The sequence below is a fragment of the Vidua macroura genome, chromosome 19 (assembly GCF_024509145.1).
Source record: "Vidua macroura isolate BioBank_ID:100142 chromosome 19, ASM2450914v1, whole genome shotgun sequence".
In the NCBI taxonomy this organism is placed as follows: Eukaryota; Metazoa; Chordata; class Aves; order Passeriformes; family Viduidae; genus Vidua; species Vidua macroura.
In genome coordinates this window covers 5636764-5657072 of record NC_071589.1, presented here as the reverse complement: position 1 = coordinate 5657072, position 20309 = coordinate 5636764, and the positions used below count along the sequence as shown (strand labels likewise).

General features: G+C 55.4%; 2 protein-coding genes across 3 annotated transcripts; both read right to left on the bottom strand.

The window, feature by feature from the left end:
• Nucleotides 1-2234: 2234 nt before the first annotated feature.
• On the bottom strand, nucleotides 2235-12114 carry FDXR (ferredoxin reductase). Of its 2 annotated transcripts, XM_053994709.1 has the most exons (12): nucleotides 11824-12114; nucleotides 11635-11732; nucleotides 10407-10502; nucleotides 9117-9239; nucleotides 8472-8585; nucleotides 7859-7960; nucleotides 6474-6581; nucleotides 6215-6299; nucleotides 5395-5597; nucleotides 4917-5088; nucleotides 4366-4539; nucleotides 2235-3703 (listed from the first exon to the last, which is right to left on the bottom strand). In XM_053994709.1, the coding sequence occupies exons 1-12, from the start codon at nucleotides 11852-11854 to the stop codon at nucleotides 3573-3575; spliced, it is 1437 nt and encodes a 478-aa protein (XP_053850684.1). In that variant the 5' UTR covers nucleotides 11855-12114; the 3' UTR covers nucleotides 2235-3572. The 2 variants fall into 2 exon arrangements, with proteins under 2 accessions (XP_053850684.1, XP_053850685.1); XM_053994710.1 differs by lacking the exon at nucleotides 4366-4539.
• A 2579-nt stretch (nucleotides 12115-14693) lies between these two features.
• FADS6 (fatty acid desaturase 6) lies at nucleotides 14694-19972 on the bottom strand. The gene is made up of 7 exons (XM_053994712.1): nucleotides 19892-19972; nucleotides 19314-19669; nucleotides 18409-18575; nucleotides 17974-18154; nucleotides 16948-17135; nucleotides 16232-16411; nucleotides 14694-15325 (listed from the first exon to the last, which is right to left on the bottom strand). Exons 1-7 carry the CDS (start codon nucleotides 19927-19929, stop codon nucleotides 15176-15178), a joined length of 1260 nt encoding a protein of 419 aa, XP_053850687.1. The 5' UTR covers nucleotides 19930-19972; the 3' UTR covers nucleotides 14694-15175.
• Between the last annotated feature and the right edge of the window lie 337 nt (nucleotides 19973-20309).

Below are 20309 nucleotides of genomic sequence, written 5' to 3'. Positions count from 1 at the left end.
TGTAAGACTGGGCATGGAAACTATGAGCCTTTGGTGGGTCTGGAGTCAAGGATGTGCTTGGGGTCCTCTGGAAGAAGGGATGAACTTGGCCTTTAAGTGGCTTCCTGGACACAGTGGGGCTGGTATCCTGCTCCAGTGACCCCAGAGCTTGGTATGCCAACGTGTTCTCCAATCCCTGCCCAGGGCTGGGGATGGATCTGGAGGGGAAGAGCACATGAGGGATGTGCCCGGGAGAGCAAGAAGTGAGGGTGGGTCAAGGCAGGGGCCGGAGCTGTGCTCAGCCGAGGCGCTGAAGTCAGCACTCTCTGGAACCATCTGTTCCCGGCAAGGCCCCAGCGCAGACAGACTCGCCCGGGCTCCCGGCAGCGGGTGCTGCAATTCGGTGATTCATGCGGCGAGGGGCCGGCGCAGGTCCGGACACCGCCTCTGCGCCACGCCTGCTCCGGGGATGGGGCTGGAAAATTGTGTATTAGCCATGCTGGAGAAAAGCCTTTTCAACCATTTTTCTGGTCGTGTGAGCTGGCTTTTAAACAGCAACACAGCTTCTCAGTGCCAGGCCAGAAATCCAACTCAAGCTGGTTTTCTCCTTATTCCAGAGCACCAGAAACCTTCTGCTTTGTGGGCTCCAAATGCTCATTGGAAAAGGCCAACTTCAGCAGTCAACTAGCAAAGCCAGTGAGAGATCTGCACTTGTCTTCTGGGAGTGGTTGGAAAATGAAGCATCAACAGGAGCTTCTGGGATGTGTCAGACCTGTTACTCCAAGGCAGGATTCCACAGGCAGCCCACGAGCCTGAAGAGCTTGCCTGGACAGTCTTCAGACAGGGAAACTGTCTGAGGCACGGCAGTGCAAAGCTACAAGAGGAAGTTGCAAAGACCAAAGGCAACCATGCCATCATCCCACAGTGTGACAAGCTCGGCCCCACAGCCAGCCTAGCTGCCTTGCAGAGAAGCACACAGGAGACAGCAAGGGAAGCGTGGAGCAGGGAGCCGTGTCCAGCCACTCTCCAGGCCATCGCTCACCACATGCTGACCTCCAGCAGCTTTGTGCAGCCTCATTAAAGCTAAGCTGAGCCATAATTCATCCAAGCAGTTCAAGCCACATGCAGAGCTGGCAGCAACGACTTTCAGTGTTTCAGGCCTCTTTCCAACAGCATACGGGTGTCACTCACAGCATTGCCTTTCCAGCTCCTCACTTGTGTCGGAAAACGGCCTTGGAACTGCTCCTGTGGCAGCTCAGGAGAGCGGAGGGCGTGGGGGATGGCTGCCCAGCCAGGCTGCCCTCTTGCACCTCCGCGGTGGGGACACACCTGGGGCAAACACAAGGTCGTTCGTGCCTAAAAGCAGAACCTGGATGCGAGCGGGAGGCTGCAAGAGTGCACCAGGAGGGCTGGAACCCCCCGGCCCGGGGGTGCCAGGTCACCCCTCTATCCCCGCCCGGCCCCTCCGCTCCCCGTACGGCCTCCCAGCGCCACCTAACGACGCGGCGGCCGGGGACAAGGATATTCCCGGTGCTGGCTGCATCCCGGCGCCCTGAGGGGGATGGAGGGCAGCGACAGTGATGGGGAGGCAGAAGAAACCTAGACACGGGGCTGGTGCTTGGGCTCGTAGGCAGCAGAGGAAAGGGAGCTGGAAGCGTTGAATAAGAATTTACATGATTGTAACCATCCTCCCTCTGCCCAGGAGGCTTAGTCCCCTGTCCCTACCCTTCACTGACCTTCATCATCCCATGGTTTTCCTACAGACCAGCATTAACCCCAGGGCCTTGGCCAAGTTCAGGGTTGAGCAAAGTCACTGAGCTCAGCAAGGACAGACACTCCCGTTAATCTGTTATCACAGCCCAAAAACTACCCTGAAGCATCCTCAGTTTGGGAACAGCCACGTGCCAGGCTCAGTATGAGCACAGTGGCCTTTTCCACAGCTACAAAAGCATCCTGGCATCAACATTCAAGGCGATGTGGAAGAAAATCCTGGGGAGGATTTGTCTCCTCTCTTCCCAAAACCTTCAGATTTGATGCAGCCACAACAACGCCTTTGCTGTCACATTCCTGGCTGGGCTGCCAACCTGAACTGCTGCTCCTCCTGGTAGGTGCAGCCCCCCTCGCTTCCACACCCTCCCCCTTCCCAAAGCTCTGATTCACCTCGGAACCCAGCACTGATGTAATCTCCTGCTCCAGAGTTCAGCTTTAGGACTGCATCAGCCATGAGACGTAAGGAGAGCCACATCACACGAACAGCTGTTCCACAAAAGCTTTATTGCTCGTTTGAGTACGAGTTCCCATTATCACATTTCCTGAGTTTCTTAATGAGCTTTCAAATGAGATTTAAATAGAAAAGTATGGGAAAGAAAATGGGAAAAATAGGGAGAAGTCAGAGATCTCCCTTCTTTGAGCTGAGACAGAGATGAGGTGAGAGAACAGCATCCTGTGGACAAGTCCTCTGCTGTGAGAGAGGGCTGGGCTGAGGTGGAGGTTGCCCTAGCTTGATTTCCCCTCTGCTTCCATCACAGAGCCACTGCCACTGTCACCATCTCCAGAGGCCAGGGAGGAGGGGCTGCAATCCTGCAGTGCTCTGGCAGGGAACACGGGGGGTGGGGGAGGCATTGAGGACAGCCAGGGAAGGGGCCCCACTGACGCTGCCCCTGTGCCATGGATAAAGAGGAGATTACAGCTCACGGCTTGTAATCTGGCTTAAAACCTGACACCGTCACCATAGGCAATCTGGGCTAAGAGAAGCATTTAATAAGCTTCGAAACACACAGACAAAAAAAAAAAAAAAAAACCCCTCCAGTGAAAGGAGAGAAAGAGCTGAAGGCACTGTTTGCACCAGTCAGCACTGGCAGGTATCAATGGACACAGGATCCCTCATGATCCTGATCAAGGCAATTACATTCTTGTTATCCCAATCTACCCCATAAGACTGACTGTGGGAAGCAAAAGGCAAATTAATGCCCTTTTCTGCTTGTGTAGAGCTCACAAGTGGAGATCACCCAGAGCTGCCTTGCCTTGGGACGTTGCAGGAGCTGCAGCACTTTGGGGGCTGCTCTGAGGTTAAGGCAGTGGCAGACAAAGAACCCAGACTCAAGTTGCAGGTTCATTTTGGCTTCCCTGGAAGGGTTTATTAAAAAAAAATTATTAAAAGATGCCTGCTCTGGCATGAATGACAATGCAATAAACCCATTTGGCTTGTGGCTTAAAGGGGAGGCAGCAAGACACAGGGTAACTTCTCCACATGACTTGCTGTGAGAGAGTGGCTGGCCGGGAGTCCCCCAGGTGCACACACACCTCCCTTCATCTGCACTGCATAATTCATTAATGCTTCAAAGATAGACAAGAATCACCCCCAGGAATGGTAGCTGGCTGCAGGGATGTGGGGCCAGTGAATGGCCTCAGGTCTTGAGACTTTGGGAACCCAGAGTTCATTGTTTCCAGAGAGGCCTCAGTGTCACACACCCCTCCAGAGCCACCATCAGCCCCAGACACAAGCCCTATCCTCCCAGGCTCTGCTCATGACCCACTGGTGTTGCCCCAGGATGGTACCACTGGAGCAGTGCCACGTTCCCACCACTGCTGCCTTAGTGACCGATGATCTGCAGCATCTCCGCAGGATCCACGATCTTCTCCCGGGGTTTGCCAGCAGCTTTGCCTCTTGCCACTTCAGTAGCATCAATCTTCTCCCAGTCCGAAAAGGAAACAGGACGGACCCCTGGGGTGATGGTGAGACAGGAGAGAGAACTTAACCAAGTAAGAACAAGTTCAGCCTCACCTCCCCATTGGCAGCAAAGCTGCCCTTTTCCAACATGATGTCAGAGCTCAGCCTTGCAAAGGAGAAATAATTCCTAACGCCAGAAAGAAAGGGGTGGCAGGTTCCAGTCGGCTCGGATCAGTCAGACCTTTGTGAGCCGTAACAACAGCGAACACAAACCACCTCAGGGGACAAAATGCTTCCAGTTCACTGTTAAACCTCAGACAGTTTAAGAGGCAAAACACACACACACTTTAATTGAATGTCTTTAAACACAGCTACAGCAAATTACTCTCCTGGGCATTTTAATCTTTTCCTTAACTTGCTTGGAAGGATTACTAGGAAAACCACTCAAGAGCAATAGCTCACTGTCTCGGCAGCTGACACTGACATTTTACCCAAGGTCTGTGCCGCTTTTATTGGCCCTTCCCAGAAAGTGGTCATTAACCTCAGCAATGACACAGATATTTGAGAGAATTCAAGCCCTGTTCTCCCTGGGCCTTGGAACATCAAAACAGCAGAAAAACCCATTCCCATGGTTCAGACTCTGCTCCCTTACAGATCCAGAATGAGTTTGGCTGCGTTGAACCCTCCTGCTGGCTGCTACTGCACCTCGCACTGACCTCGGCTGTGCAGGATGCTCTCCACCAGCCCAAAACCTTCTCTGGAGGGGGATATATCCAGTACACCCCCCTGGAGATCCTCCAGCACAGACTGGGCAGTGTCAAAGCTGTCGTTCATGGTGGTGATGATCACACCTGTGGGTCCTCTCTTCACCCACCCGCTGCAGTACAGACCTGCAGGGGCACACAGAGCAGCCAGGCTCGGGTCAGCATGTGGCCTTGGACCCTTCCCCACCTTGGTGATGTGAAACAGATTATTAAACAGTGCTGTGGCAGGAGTTTGTGTACCTACACATCAGCACTAAGCAGCTGCATGGGCTGTGTCCCTTTAGTAACAGGATGCAGTAAAACCCCTTTGCTAAACAAGACAACGCTAAAAAGAGATGGAGACTGGCCAGCTCTTAACCCCGATAGAGGCAGCTCATTTCCTCAGTTTCCATTCTCCAAGGTGTGCAATATCCATGCCCTTGGTGAATGAACTTCCCACCCCAAAGCCCCCAACCTACCAGCTGTGCTCAGCACGTCCCATGCAAATCCCTGCGGATACAGACCTGGGACACCCTCCACTCTGCCCGAGCTGTTCGGGATGATCCCGCGCTGGCTGTCGAAGGGCACAGCCGGGTCCAGCGGCAGGCTCCGGTAGCCAATGCTGCTGACCACGAGCCCACACTCCAGCTCCTCCACGTCTCCAGTAGGAATGGCTTTGGCAGAGTCACCTGAGCCCTGGGAGAGGGAGGAACAGGCTGACCACCACAGCACTGCAGAGCAACATCCCCCTCCAGTCCCCTTTTGCATCTTTGACCCGTGGGTATTTGCTAAAGGCCATTCTGCAGTAGCATCAGGGAAAGAGATCCCTTTGGAAAAACTTAGTGGTACCAGAAGCTCTTTTGGTACCAGATTCCCTGAGAGCCTGCCAGAGGCCACTCCAGCCAGACAGGGAACACAGAGCTCTCTTTGGGGACCAGATTCCCAAGGGATGGATGTGGCCTGCTCCATCCCAGCCTCCCAGGGCCACCAGCCCCCCGGTACCTCCAGGCGGGTCAGGGCCATGCGGATGCCCCTCGCCCTCCTCCTATCAGCACTGGGCAGCACTTCCTGGGGGCTGCGCTGGAACTTCAGCCCCCACTCCCGGGGGGCTGCTGCCCCTGCTGCTGCTGCCTGCATCTCTTCTGGCTTCTCCAGGGCTGTTTTGATCATCAGCTCAGTCAGTCGCTTCCTGGGCCTGGGAGCATCTAGGAAAAGAGAGAAATCTTCATAACAGGAATCGGCAAAAATCCCTTGAGACACAGCACTGGGCCAAGGCCCATGTCAGGGCAGTGTCAGTATGTGAGTCTGTCATGTCAGTGGGAGCCTGACACCTTTGAGATGACAAACTGCAAGTCAAAGTGACCAGGGGACCTCTTGAGGCTTGAGGCCAGTGGGACACACAAATCAAAGTCTGTAATTTCCTGTCTTGCTGGTGCTTGGAGGCAGCAGCCCATGGAGAAGAGCAGGTCTCTGGACACCCTTGAACTCAGTGTTTTCTTTTTACGTCTACAGGAAGTTCTTAAATCAACAGCCTTGGGATCTCCCCTGCAAGGTTCCCTCAGCCCTCCTGAGCCTCCTGCCCTCATCACTCAGAGTGTAAGCACTAAGTGGCTGCACAGAGATACACAATGTTCCCTTGTCTTGGTGCCTCCTAGCACTCTGAAGACGTGGCACACCATGGTAACTGAGCCTTCATGAGCCAGGCATTAAGTACAGGACAAGAGTTTCTCTGATGTACTCTGGACACCTGCAGATCATTCCTGGTTGCTCACCTGCCAAGGTGAGTCCCTGTCTGGAGGAACATGGCACACTTCCCTCTCACCTTTGACAGCACTTTCGAGGCCTGTGAAGTCGGCAGGGTCCAGGACAGCTCTGGTACCAGGCAGGTTTATCATCTCCCGCAGTTCCTGGGAATTGTGGGCAGGAAGATGTTACCTCCAGCAGAGAGAGGACAGCCCCACACCACTAGGGGCCAGGAAATGGGTGCCTGGGATCCACACTCACCCCCAAACCACCTCTCCCCACCAGGGATGGGCAGTTTGGGGCTCAACTCTGGGAAACAGCAGCACCTCCAGCCTCACCTTGATGGTGAAAGCGACTTGGAGAGGTCCCCTCCTCCCAACCAGCCAGACACGCTTCACCTTGCTGCAGGCAAGAGCTGCCAGGGAGCTGTCAGTGATGTCTGTCTTCTGCAAAACAGAGACAGCAGAGTGGGACGAGGGCAGATCTGGAGGGAGCTGGGGGGAAGGCACAGCCTCTGAAGGTGAAAAATCAGCAGAAAAAGCTGGCTGTGCATGCAGAGAGCCCAGGTGAGGACGGGAAACAAGTCATCTCCCTTTGCACAGAGCTATTTGCACAGCTGGTCCCTCATCACTGAATGTTCTTTCTGAGGCCATAATGCACCAGAGGTAACGAGCCAGCACCCCGTGACTGCCTCAGGGGATCCACCCAGCAGGTTCACCTTGGGGCTAACAGAGCAAAGCCTTCCAGTGAGCTCCATTCTGAGGTGCCTGCAGATGCTGTTGTGGAACTTCTCAGCTTAGGATATACAGGCTCTGGATGAAACCTGCTGCAAACCACAGTTCAAATCACCACCTGCCTGCCGAGGCAGCTCCAGTACAAGCACAAGCTTGGCCAGGCCTCACCCTGGCGTTGGCACCTCACAGAAATCCTGTGCTCTGTTTCAATCATGTGTGCTTATCTAGACTGCAAGATCTTTTCCAGAGAAAACATGATTGGCAAGACACAAGGTAACCAAGGTAAACCATTCCAGACCAATATTCCTATCAGGGAGCTACCTGCCTGCCCTGGCACTCACACCAGTGCTATGTCTTTTGCAGCATTGCTCCCAGTTGACTTAAGTCACTGGTTGGCAGTGTCTCCAAGTTTGGGGTTTTTTAAAATTTAATTTAGATATTAATACAGGAAGTTGCTGCACAGCTGTAACAAACCTTGTGACATTTCTCCCAGAGAGAAAGCCTTTGCTGCCAACATCTGGGGCAGCAGCTGTATGGAGCAGCTGGTGCACACTAGCTCCCAGCTGGCTATAGGGACAAAGTCCACCAGTCTGCCCAGTGCCACCAGCTGAAACCAGGCTGCTGCCCTCAGCACCAGTAGAAAAATATAAACCTCAACAGAAGTTTCTGGTTTGGTGGCAGAAGAGAGAAAGTGCCTCCTCTTTTGCTTCTCACAGGGATGATGCTCAATTTCCAACTTTTTGGATGCCAGCAGAGAAATCCAGAGGCCTCTGCAGCATCACCCAAGTCATGGCCACAGCCTTGGATCACTCCCTACAGACTGCGAATCCATGGGTGCACCCGACAGGCAGCAGCCTTCCCTAGGGAAAGATCCTGAAGACAGAGGAGTTTGAGGTTTTGTCTGAGATGGGTGGGAGCCAGCAGCCAGCCAGCAGGGAGGAAATTTAGGGCCTGGGATGCCCTCATGGGGCAGAGCACCCATCACTCACCCTGAGGAGCTGCAGTGGGGACAGCAGGATGCGGGCAATGTCCAGTGCCACATTGCCATGACCCAGAATCAGCGCTGTCTCACAGCTCAGGTCAGGCTTTAGCTGTGGGGAGAGACCCAGCTGTGATTGAATCCATATGGCTTCCACAATGTCCAGCTCTTTAGACCTGCCACTACTACTCAAACTCCCTTCCACCCTGCTTTGCCCCAAAAAGAGGTGATGCAGATTGGGAAACTCCACACCAGCCTCTCCCCAAGCAGACACAGCAACACGGCTGCTCCAGGCACCCCAGATGATCTCTGTTCCCACCTTTCCTGCTCTCCTGGAAGCAGGAGCTGTTTTAGCCAAAAAGCCTCCTCAGGAAGCAGAGCATCACCCCTACAGGTTCCCATCTGGCCCTGCCAAAATGTGCTGCCAACTTGCAGAGCCAGCTAATCCACTCTCACTGATGTGCAAATTGTTCACATTTCTACCATCTAAGAAGGATTTAACATGTCTCCTGCTAATCTTTTCCAATTGCAGGCTTTTCAGGACTTAATCTTTCAGGAGCTGAATGCCTTGGGATGGAAAGAAGGACTGGAGGAAGGGCAGGGAAGCACAGGGCCGTACTCACATCCTGGTTCTCGGGCAGCCCATTGTACCAGCCCACGAAGGCTCGGGCTGAGTAAACACCAGGGAGGTTCTCCCCTGGGATCCCCAGGACCCGGTTGTCTTCAGCACCGTAACTCTGAGGAGGTAGCAGACACAGTCAGAGATGTCACTATGTGCAGTTTTTGACACCAGAACACAAAATCTCCCCTTCCAGCTGCTGCCAGGGTCACTGCATGGCTGTGATATCCCCTCCCAAAGGCTGAGATACTCAGTGGAAGGGCTAAACACAGCCCAAGCACAGGGGCTTCATCCACCTCATCATCCTTAGCTCCAGAGCCAAATTTGACGTCCTTGGTCCAAGACAGAGCATGACAAGCTGAGGACTGAGCAGCAAGGACAAATCCATGGCAGGCTAAAATAAGCATTGGCCAGCACAGGGGGAGGTTTCAGAGACCTGCACTGGATGTCAAGCTCCAGAAAATGCTCCCTTGCAAGGGCTTTGGACAAGCCTGGGAGCATCTGAGCTGTCCCAAGGCTGGGAAGAGTTTCCCATGGTAACAAGGCACCCAGAAATACCTCACCTAAATACTCTTCCCAAGACCCCAGTGGAGAATAACCCTGCAGACCTTTCCCAGGACTCCTGGGACACTAAGGTTTTGGTACCCACCAGCACCACGGCGTGGTACGCCTGCTGCAGCTCCGGCACTGTCACGTCCCTTCCTACGGTGACGTTCCCGTAGTAGGCGCAGCGCTCCGAGTGCGCTGTCTGCGTGAAGGTGTTGATCACGTTCTGCAGAGATCACAGACCTGGAGTTACATCCCACAGGCAGGGCCAAGGCCTGCTGTTGACAGGAGATCCCTGTGCCCGTCCCCTCCAGCCTTGAGACGCTTCACCGCCTCATCCCAATCAAGTTATTCTGAGACTCTTATCTACCAACAGCCAGAGATAACTCACAGCTGTGACTTGGCACTCTCTCCACCACCCTCTGTGAAAGGAAAATTCGTATTTTGCACCCACCTGGGGACAACAGGACCTTCCCAGTACATTCAGCCCCTCAGAATAAACCCCACTTCAGGGGAAAACTCCTTCCCAAAAGTGAAGTTTGCAGCCCACCTGGTCCCCTCTGCTGGCATCTCATCTCAACCCTCCTGAAAGCCACTTCCTTGAGAGAGGATGCAGGGCAGGATGGCGTCCAGACCTTTTTCTTCTGAGCGATCAGGGCTATACAGCAAAACCACCACTCCCATCCCTGCAGCCCCAAATGGACTCAACCTTGGGACAGGACAGATACCACCATAACAGCTGGGGGAGTGTCTGCAGTATGTCCGTTCCTCCCCTCTCCCACAAAAGGATCCAGGCATTTTGGTCTTTGGATCTCCAGGGACTAGAGGAAACCATTGCAAGATATCGCTGTGTCTGGATCTCCTGTGTCCTACACTTCCAACCACCTCCACTCCAGCTCAGATATAGCAGATACTCCTGGGTACAACTCGCTGCCAGGCAAAGGAAAATGGTTGGGAAATCCTTGGGTTAACTTTTCCTTGTCCAGGAGAGCACCTACAGCCCAACTCCATGGACCCCATGAGGAGATCTGTGTGTTCCCAGAATGGGTACTGCTTGAGGGGCAAATGGCAGCAGCAACGAGCAGCCCAGGGACACAGAAACCCATCTGTGCTCCTTGGCCTTGCTCTAGGCCAGGCTGACCAGCACTGAGAGCAGCACTTCCCATCACAAGCCCCTGGTTCTGGCCCGCTGTCCAGAGCCCTTATGCCAGGTGTCCCATGCCACCTGTCCATGGCCTTAGCATGGATAAGTAGGAGATCTGGACCTCTCTGGCCTGACAGCTCCATGTCACAGAGAGCCTGGGGCACCAGGGAGGACAGTGACCAACTCAGCTGCACCCACCACTGTCACCACACTCAACCACACAGGCAAGGGCAGGGAGCCAGCACCAACCTTCACCTCAGGGTGGTCTGGGGCCACTCCAAAACGGACGAGCCCGAAGGGAATGGGCAGCTTCTCATAGATGTCCACCAGGGCCCCACCATGGTGCTGCGGGAGAAGAAAGTCACAGCTGGGATGAGGACAGAAAGGTCACAGGAGCCTAGCAACACTTGTCTGCAGCTGGGGGAAACACAGGGCAGGAGGATGGGCCACAGCAAGCCAGGAATGGCCTCTTCCAGACTTTTCCATGAGCAGGATGATGCTGCACCTGTTACTGCCAGCTCAGACTACAAGATGTAGCACAGTGACTCCAACCACCACTGAGTCCATCTTGTGGAGCTCCATCTCCCTACCCAGACCTGAGCTTCTTTTCCACACTAACCTGGTGGGTAGCCAGTACGTGGGGGGCTGATCATAGAGCCCCCACACCAGCTGGGAAGCAGCCAGTACAGCACCCTGGGTGCTGGGGGACCTGCCAGACATCTGCCAGTCCCCAGCAGAGATGCCCATGCCCTGAGATGGCCTGGGCTGAGTCACCTCAGGGTCAGAGCCTTAGACAGATGCTTGGCTGCAAGGCTTTTGTTATCTTGTATTTTGAGTCAGCCTCTTCCCGAGATTAAGCAGCCCTGAAATTTGTCCCTGAGGCTTAGTAACAGCTATTTTCCAACACATTTCAGAGACAACACAGCATGGTTTAATGATGGGGTTAAGCTGCTGTCTCTCTGCAGGGTGCCATTAGCCCAGTTCTGTGTTCAGGTCTCATTTCCCAACAGACCTGACTGCCCAGAGCACTGAAATTTGTAGAGAGAAGGTAAAGCATCAGCCATGTGTCTTAATTCTGCTGGGGAAGGAGGAGGGAGGAGAGCAGGTCCCACGCATCCACTTTAAACACACAGTTAATGTCATTCCTGCTGGGTGACAACAGCTTTGAGCTAATTATTTGATTCTAGAAGAATCACTTGGGATGAACTCACAGCAACCAACCTAAGCCCTGAATGGATGACTCAGGGACAGGGCAGGGATGAAAGCAGCAGTACCAACCCCAACCAAAGAGGCCTAGAAGGACCTTGTGGGGTCTGGGCAGGCCCAAACAGCCCCCCAACAACACCGACCTGGCTGAAGCAGGGCCAGAAGCCCACTAAACCACCCCAAGAACCTGCTGAGAGCCAGGCAAGGCAGAGATGCCTCCCTCGGTGGGCAGGTCCCTGTCCTCCCCCGCGGCCAGATCCCATCGCGGTACCTTGAGGATGTGCTGAGCCGTGTAGAAGCCGGCGGGGCCACTGCCCACCACGCAGACCCGAGGCGCCGGGGCAGGCGAGGACAGCCACCGCCGCAGACCTGCAGGGGAGAACAACAGGCAGGGCGTGAAGCCACACGAGCTGCCACCTGCCAGGGGCGGCACGGCCCCTCCCTGGAGCCCGGCACCCACCCAGCGGGGCTCGGCCCCCCGCGCCGGCCATGGCCGCAGCGGAGCAGAGCGGGGCCGGGGTTTATGTACTGCACCCGGGGAGGCGGGAACGCCTCGAGGTCAGGGACAGCGGCCTTGGCTCTTAGGGCCGGGCCGGGGCCGACGGGGTGTCAACTGCTCCACAGCCCCAGAACCGAGACCCCTGAACCCGCGCACCGGGGTCCCGGGGGCCCCGCGCTTCTCACAGCCCCAGGGGTGGAGCACGGGCCTGAGGGGCGCGGTGCCCGCGGTGCCCGCAGTCCCTCAGGCCCGCAGCCCCGGCAGTCCCGCTTATCGCGCTCCGGCCGGGGTTCCGCGGCAGCCGCCCAGCCCCGCCCCTCCTCCTCGCCGACCAATCGTGAGGCGGTACAGCGCCTTGCTTAGCATAACCCCTCCTCCCGCCACCGCCTGGCCCCGCCCCCGCACCGACAGCCAATGGCAGCTTGCCGTTTCCACCGCGGCTGACCGGAAACGTGGTGATACCATAGAGAGGCGGGGAAGGAAGAGCCGCCTGGCGGCCGTTCGCACCGCCCCTCTCTATGGTGAGACGTCCGCGGTACCCGGCACGCTCTCGCAGCATCATCATCGCTGATGCTGCTAATTGCCTGAGCCCCTTTGTCGCCCAGAAAGCGACCAGCTGCCGAGGTCTACCGGGGAAAGCGAACCTCAGACTGATTTGAACCATGCGCTGCACAGTGACCCTGCTCTCCAGGAGAGAACCCCAGCGTCCTTTGATAAAGAGTAAAACATTAATGCCAGAGAGAGTGGATAAATTGTGCTGACAGAACTCCTGCCCCAGCGTCCCCATGGTCTCTGCTTTATTTCCTCCTTCATCCCCATCACTCAGCACATTTCAAATGCTGGTGCTCTCACCTCCTATGCAGGAGCACCACATCCCATCTTGGTTCAGCCCCTGCACAACACACCAGACAAAAAAATCATCTCAGAGGGCCCAGCAGACATTTAAAAGTTGGCCAGATGCCAGAGCACGCAGGCAAGTGCTTGACGGGGCTTTTAAAATGCAATTAAGACCACGAGGAGTTTACAGCCAGGAGCTGGTTGTAATATGGATCATAAAATTCACATACTTTCTCTCCTGGTCTTAGAAATCAGTTAATGGCTTTCTGCAAAGGCACGCTGAAAATGGCAGCTGGCTCTGTGCCTCCTTCTGCACCCGTTCCTTCAGGGGGGCTGTGGCGAGGACCAGGAATTCCAATAGCTCCAAACCCTCATCCTCAGGTCAGCACAGCACTCATTGAGCCCCTGCCCAGAGAGGCAAGGCTGAAGGCTTCAGATATCACCATATAGGTCATCCACAAAAGCAGTCGGTTTAAATTTGGAGGGTTCCAAGCACATGAGTCAGAATCTTTCTTTTTCCCCAGAATTCTCCATTTCTCCCATTAACTTCTGTATCCACCAGTTCTGGCAGGGAATAATCCATCTATTTCCCAAATCACAGGCTGTCTCCCACTGGCTGAGGGACCTGCAAATACTTGCCTTCAGATGGCATTGCTTTGAACAGCATCCATAAAATCCAGCTGGGAAAAGAGCTGTTGCTCCAACCAACGCCTGGGAACATTTTGGGGCTGATCTCTTTGCAGCAGGAGAGGGCAAAACAGCATTTTGTGCCCACAAACAGGAACATGTGAGGTTAAGACTACCCTGCCTGAACCAAAAGCACCTCTAATGCTCCCTCATCTCCTTCCTCGAGCTGGGAATGCCAATAATTTTTTACATTTATCTTATTTCTGATGGTCAATTGAGAAATGAATTGGGGGGGGAGTGGGGGGGGGCCCTCTGGGGAGGGTCTTAGACCCCCCCAGAGCATTCAGGCCATTTGCTCTGGCCATACCCCTCCAGCTGCTCCCCTACCTACAGACCCAGCCTAAGCCCTGCTCAAAGGATGGGAATTTGCCCTTTGGGTGTTTCACAATGTCCTGGATCAATGACCCACATGGGCTTGGATAGAGGTGGCAATGCCACCAGATCAGTGCATCAGCAGCCCCTGGGCCCCAGCCCAGCATAAATCAATAATTCAACATTTCTGATGCCAAAGGGGTCACACTGGATGCATCCAGGGCCACTCTTCCTTGTCCTGAGTCTGGATCATCTGCACAGGGATGCCACGGCCATCCCAGCTCCAGTCTCACATCACAGGGACACTTCTCCAGTGCATCTGAGGATGCTCCTGGACTTAGTGGAGGAAAAGCGGAGTAAAACACCATGGATCGCCTGCTGTAACAATCACCCTGCCACAGGCCGGGACCAGGGCAGAGCAACCTTGAGCCTTGGGACACATTTGTCTGTAAAGCCTTATAAATCCACAATGTGGCACTGCGGGGGTCCAGCCCGGATGGGAGGACAACTCAAATCAAAGAGCAAAGCCCCAGGCTGAGAGTAAAGCCACACTGCTCCCAGTCTGGCCATCCGGCTTTTCTGCTGCCAGCTCCCCACCGTGACACTGGGGTGGACTTTGTCATCGGTCTTGCAGGTCTGGGACAGCAGAGCACCCTGGTAAAGACAGACACAGCTTCCCATAGGTGGCTTGAACTGGCCACGTGAGCATCCCAGCCCCTGGTAGCAGCACAGGGGGCAGAGTTCACCCTCCTTAAACAGGGAAAGCCTCCCAAGCCCTGGACACCTGCCTGCCTCTGGCAGATGATTTCCTTGATAAATTCTTGCCATAGCAATGACCAGGTCTGCAGCCACCTCTGACACCCCAACACAGACACCCCCCATGGGGTGAGGGTCTTTCCCCCACTCCTACCCTGGGCACCACAGGATACCAGTAAAACTTCCTCCAGAAAAAAAAAAAAAAAAAAAAAAAAAAAAAGGAAATTCACCCCAAAGTGTTAAGGCTGAACTTGCCAAATCTTTGTTCCTAGAGGAGACTGATTTAGCCCAAAGCCAGGCAAAGCACAAGCAGCAGTGACACAGCCCCCTCCCCATATCCAACCCTTCCCTGAGACCCCGACCAAACAGCTGCAGCTCCATCCTACAGATCCTGGTGCTTCTCCGTTCTGGATGTCCTGGACGTAGTGCCATATCCCCCACGGATGGGGTGGTTTCCTCTCCCCAAGTGTGAAAGCAGAGTGGATAAAACTAAGCCCTGGCTGGGAATAACTGGGGGAACCCCGATTTTTCTGTCCCTGGTGTTGCACCACTTGGTTCTGCCCCTGCAATGGCTCTGTGCACCATTTTCTAGCCAAAAGCAAGACTCGAGGGAGGGATGTTTCCTACACCGTGACTTCATGGAGGTGTTGGTCCTGCTAAAACCATCCTCTGAATGTCCCTGTGGGAAACAGCCCCCTGAGTGCTGCAGCCCCCGTGGTCGTCACTGGATGCCCACCAGCTCTGTTATGGGGGGAGCATGGACCATCAGCTCCTCGTATCTCTGGAGGAAGAGCCAGAGCCTGGAGCTGTAGGTGTCCTCGTTGTAGGGCAGCTTCTTCTGCTTCAGGTAATGGGAGACGATGGGTTTGATCTGCAAAGGCAAAGGTAACGTCACTGCTGTGCAAGATGCCCTGGTGTTTGTACAAGATGCCTGAAATGTGCCCAGAAAACCCATCCCACGTGCCCGAAGCTGGGCTGGAGCAGGTAGGTAGTATCTTTGCTGTGAATTTTAAGAGGAAGGTGGTTTCCAATTGCAGCATCACAGGGAGTTCACCCTGGCAAAACGCCTTTGGAGGGCTCCAAATTAGGAGAGATGCCCTAATGAGGCTTCTAATGAGAGCCAGCCATCAATGCTCGTGGTTCACACCCATCGTTATTCCCACGTGCCCACACAGCCAGCTTGGTGATGGGACTGGGAGGTTGCCACAGACTTAATTATCTCCTTCCCTGCAACACCTCTTTGAGGGAGGTAGGTCCTGGCAGCCCCGTGAGCTCAAGCAAAGGACACTGAAAAGAAGGGCACAGCAGTAAGCGAGTAGCAATCCTGTGCTGAAGGGTGGCGTACAGACTTGCCTTGGGATCCCCTCCAGCCGGGGCAGTGCTCAGAGCTCATGTTTTGAACGCACCCCACATCTCAGAACAGCAAGTAAGGGCATGCATGACCAGAGCAATAGGAGGTTTGCCTGGATGTTGTCTGAACCAAAAACTGGACTGTGCAATGCTGGGGATATTTTCCCAATGGAATAACTGGGAGGATCCTGGACTTGGAAGGCTGCTGCAGGCTGGAACTGGGACCAGGGGAAGGAGCAGGGAGCAGAAACCCAGGAGAAATCGGAATGGGATGGCAGGAGATGGGTCAGGTACTGTTGCAAAGCAGTGAGTGGTTTCCAACATGAGAAGGAGCACAGACAGGTCTGGTAGTGGGGGCGGGAGGGGGTGGGAAGATGGATTTCTCGTCCCCATGTCACCTCCCAGTCACCCTGTAGAGTCATCTCACCTTCAGGCACATGTTGTCAGAGAGGCTGGGGAAGAGATGATGCTCCACATGGCAGCTGATGAGTGAGTGGCCGAAGGACCAGTCAAGGAGGGGGTTGCGGGGCAGGTTGAGGACACCCAGGCTCATGAGGTGGATCCGCTTGGGTTTGCGGTCGGCCGCGAACATGGGGAGGCCAATGTGCTGCGGGAGAGGCAGGGTGGGCACCCTGTGGCACCTGTCACCTCCCCAGTCTCTTCCCAGCAGAGCCAAGGTCAGCTCTGCCTGTGTATGGGCACAAAGAGCACATTTTTGGGTCCCTCTGTCAGCCCAAGAGCTGGGTTTGTCCCTAAAGTCACCCCATCTTGTGTTTGTCCATGGAGCCACCAAGGAACTCCCAGGCTCTGTACCTCCACACTTAGAGCCACCAGCCTCTCCCCACCCCAGGGCCTGTAACACCACCTGAAACACATCAGCCTTCCCAATCCTGCCAGCCACTGCAGAGGACATCATCCTCACACCCTTTGCACTTATCTGCCCTGACATTTTCCAAGGGCCACCACTTTCCACCCAGCACCACCAGCCTGATCCTCCTGGTGACGACAACAGCACAAGTGAGGTGACAACTGAACCCACATGCCTTAAGGTGACACAAGCTCCAGCTAGCAGCATCAGGGCACTGCGTGGTGGCTTGCCTGTCTTCAGCACTGTTGGGATAACCTGAAGCTTCAGGTCTCTACCTGGAATATGTTGACATGGATGTAGGGATGGGCCAGGAGGGAGCGGGTGACCAGCATGCAGAGCAGGGCGGACCACGGTGACTGGAAGCCTGAGACGTGGAGCAGGAGCCAGTAATGGCAGTAAAACCCCAGAAACATACAGCAGAGGGTCCGGAGAGCCGCCTTCCACTCCACGTTCCTCAATAAATCTGCACAAGGAAGAGGAGGCAGCACATGGGAAAAGTGTTGATGTTTCCCTACCACCACTGCTGCTCCAGCAGTCAGGCTGCCCAGCGTGCCAATAGCCCCACAGCCCAGCCCAGCCCATGAACTCACTTTCCCCATCCTCCAGGTTGGCCCAAACCCTATAAAACTGCTGGGGTGTGGGTCTGAGAGACTCCTCAGAGCAGCAGATTCAGCTGTGTAACAGCACTCGGGATTTGGATGCACCTTCGTTTCTTACAATTTACTAAGTCATTGTCCATGCATTTGGCACTGCCCAGAACTGGGTCATGCAGCCTGGAGAGCTTTGCTTCCCCAGCCTCTTACTGCTTTCTGGGCTCTTCTCCCTGATTGTTTTCTGGCACCATTATTTCCCTGGAGCACCACCTCTCCTGCCCAAGCTCTTTGTGTCTGGTCCCTGCAGCCCCCAAACCACCCCATACACAGCCACCAAACACCTTGCGTCATGCTCTGATCAACCTGAGACCCACATGTGAGACTGACCCCATTATGGCCACAGATCTGAGTTAAAGGAGAATGGATTTGGGGTGCTGCAGGATCATGATGGCTTTTGCCAGAGATTTCAACATCCAGCACAGGAAAAGGTGAAGTGTCTTCTCAGCATCAGCAGAAAGTAGATGCAGAAGATGTGGTCCCCAGGGCAAGTGCAACATCTCCTGTGTTTCCTGCAGTGTGTCCCACCAGGGACAGGTGTAGTTAATGTGATGCCTCCAAACAAAGTGGGACCCTTGGGTGGGGTGAGACCTGGGCAGTCACAAGCTTCCCGCACCCAGCACCCTGTTCCAAGGCACCTGGGACACCTACCAAGTGCAACCAGAGGGGTTAGGATGGGCACTGCGAGAGGAGCGATGAACATGTAAACATAGCGGTTCAGGAAAGGAAGTTTCCACGTGCTGGAGTCCCCCAGGCCAATGACATTGGTGTAGCCGTGGTGGATCTTCACATGGTTGTAGGTGGCCTGCTCGACTGTGAAAGCTGAGCACAGCTGGGAGGGAAAAGAGAGAAGTTGTGGTGCCAGAGTTGGGCACTGTCTGGCTTGGGCTTGTGTGGGAAGAAACTGGGGAGATGCTCTGAAACCATAATGAAGCACCATGGGGAGATGCTCTGAACCCCACAGCCCCACACCAGTCTGGAAATGGACTTTTAAGAGCTAAGCACTAGAAACCTTTCCCACCATTCCAAACATTCCCCACCACCACAAGGTGCTGATGGGGTGTTTTTGGGGGCTGCCCCACTCACCTCAATGAAGAAGATAGCCCACACTTTGCCCCAGGACTTGGACTCAGTCAAGGCATTGTGGCTGGCCAGGTGGCTGCCCTTGACAGTCAGGGTGTGATGCACCACGCCAAGGGTGAGGACACCCGCCAGGAAAGGGATGGCCTGGGCCGACCGCAGGCACAGGAACCCTGTGGAGAAACCAGCCGGGCAGGAGCTCAGCCATGCACATGTCCTGCAGCCCTCTGAGCCAGGCTGGAGGTGTTGCTACACCCAAACATGCCAGCCACTGCCCTAAACCTGTTCTTCAGCCGTAGTTACAGGTATTTAAACCATGCAAGTCAGAGATTGCCTCCTCATCATCCTCATGACTGGACCAGCCACACTCACCCTAGTGCTGAAGATCTGGCCACTTCCAGCCTCGATGGCAACAAGTGCTGCAGGTGCCTGATCCCACCACACAGTTCTGGGATGTGGGATTCCACTGGTGTCATAACTCTGCCAGGATTTCAGCATCCCCAGGAGTTCAACAGCAAGAGAAGGTCCCAGCTTTCCAGCCATGCCACCAGAGACCCATGCTCAACTGTTTTCCCTTGCACCCACCACAGCCAGGGCTACTGCCACCAAAACCACCACGTCCCATGGTGGGACACATCAGCCACTGTCCTGCCCTGTGTACATCTGCCTGGGCACCATTCCCTCAGGCTGTACCCCAGATACCACTGTCCCCTCAACCCTGGCTGTACCTTGGGTGTCATCGTCACCTGCTGTGGGGTCAGAGTGCACCAAGTCACAGGGTGAAGGTGTTATTGTGGCTTTGTTACAACCTCAGCAGGTGCCGACAGGCTCCCAACACAAAGTAGTCATGAGGAGGCAGTGGGACCCCCGGGGATCCCCCGGCCATGGTTTGAGGGGCTGAGCCAGGTTACCTGCTGGGAGCAGGAGGAAGCTGCAGGCAAGGATGCTGATGTCCATGCCGTGCCTTTCCCACCAGCTGCTGCTCTTCACCACCTTCTGCACCAGCTCCGAAAGCTCGGTCATCAGGGCTTCCTCGGGCTGCCATGCTCGCTGTGGGGCTCCCCCGGGGTTCACGTCCCCGTCACCCAGTGCTGGCCCCGGTTCCCAGCCCTCTGCCATCACGTCTGTCCTGCTGCCACCAGGTGCTGTCGTGCTCCGGAGCGAGGAGTCCCCCATCCCCCTGAGCCGGGGGATACCGCTGACCTCACCGTTGAGCTGCCGTCCCCTCGGCCTCAACGGGTCCCCATCCTCCAGCGGCATCTCCCTGCTGAGCAAAGGCCACGCAGGGTGTCACCCCCAGAGGATCAACCCCAGCACCCCGAGCCACCGCGGACGGGCTTACCGGGTCCTGCTGCCGCCGAAGGACACGGGAAGGGCAGGGATGGAAAAAAATAAACAATCCAAGGAGGAAGCAGCCACCGGAGACAGCCGGAGAGCCACCCAGCCTCCCACCACAGGGACACCACATCCACCACAGCCCCCTACTCACGCCAGCCCCGGCTCGGTGGCTCTCCCGGCGCTGGCCATTCCAGCCGCAGCCCGCGCGGCTCCGCGCACCGGTGGAGCTGCGATTGGGAGAAGGAGGAGCAGGGGAGGACTGGGAGGAGGGCGAATGCAGATGAGCGGTGGCAATAATCCGCCTTCGTGGCCCATTTAGGGGAGCAGCCGTGGCAGCGGGGGCCATAGGGAGGACGCTCGGCGAGGGCAGAGGGAAGCGACGGCAGCAGAGGAGGGAAGGAGCGGAAAAAAGACGGAGAGAGGCAATGGAAATGTTGGAGGCGAAGGAGCCAAGTGCCAGGAACAGCCCTGAGAAACCCAAGCGGAGCACTGAGGACAGGGATAGGGTTTCGCTTTTGCCAGGGAGAGGGAGCAAACCTTTTCTGTTCTACGTGGGAGCCGTTTGGGGG

Coding starts and splice junctions, on each gene's coding strand:
- FADS6 (XM_053994712.1), bottom strand. CDS start 19,929: ATGGCCAGCGCCGGGAGAGCCACCGAGCCGGGGCTGGC. Junction 19,670..19,891: donor GCCACCGAGCCGGGGCTGGC/GTGAGTAGGGGG, acceptor GCCTTTGCTCAG/CAGGGAGATGCCGCTGGAGG. Junction 15,326..16,231: donor CTGACAACATGTGCCTGAAG/GTGAGATGACTC, acceptor TTGCCTTTGCAG/ATCAAACCCATCGTCTCCCA.
- FDXR (XM_053994709.1), bottom strand. CDS start 11,854: ATGGCCGGCGCGGGGGGCCGAGCCCCGCTGG. Junction 7,961..8,471: donor GGCTGCCCGAGAACCAGGAT/GTGAGTACGGCC, acceptor CTCTCCCCACAG/CTAAAGCCTGACCTGAGCTG. Junction 5,089..5,394: donor TGGCCCTGACCCGCCTGGAG/GTACCGGGGGGC, acceptor TCCCTCTCCCAG/GGCTCAGGTGACTCTGCCAA.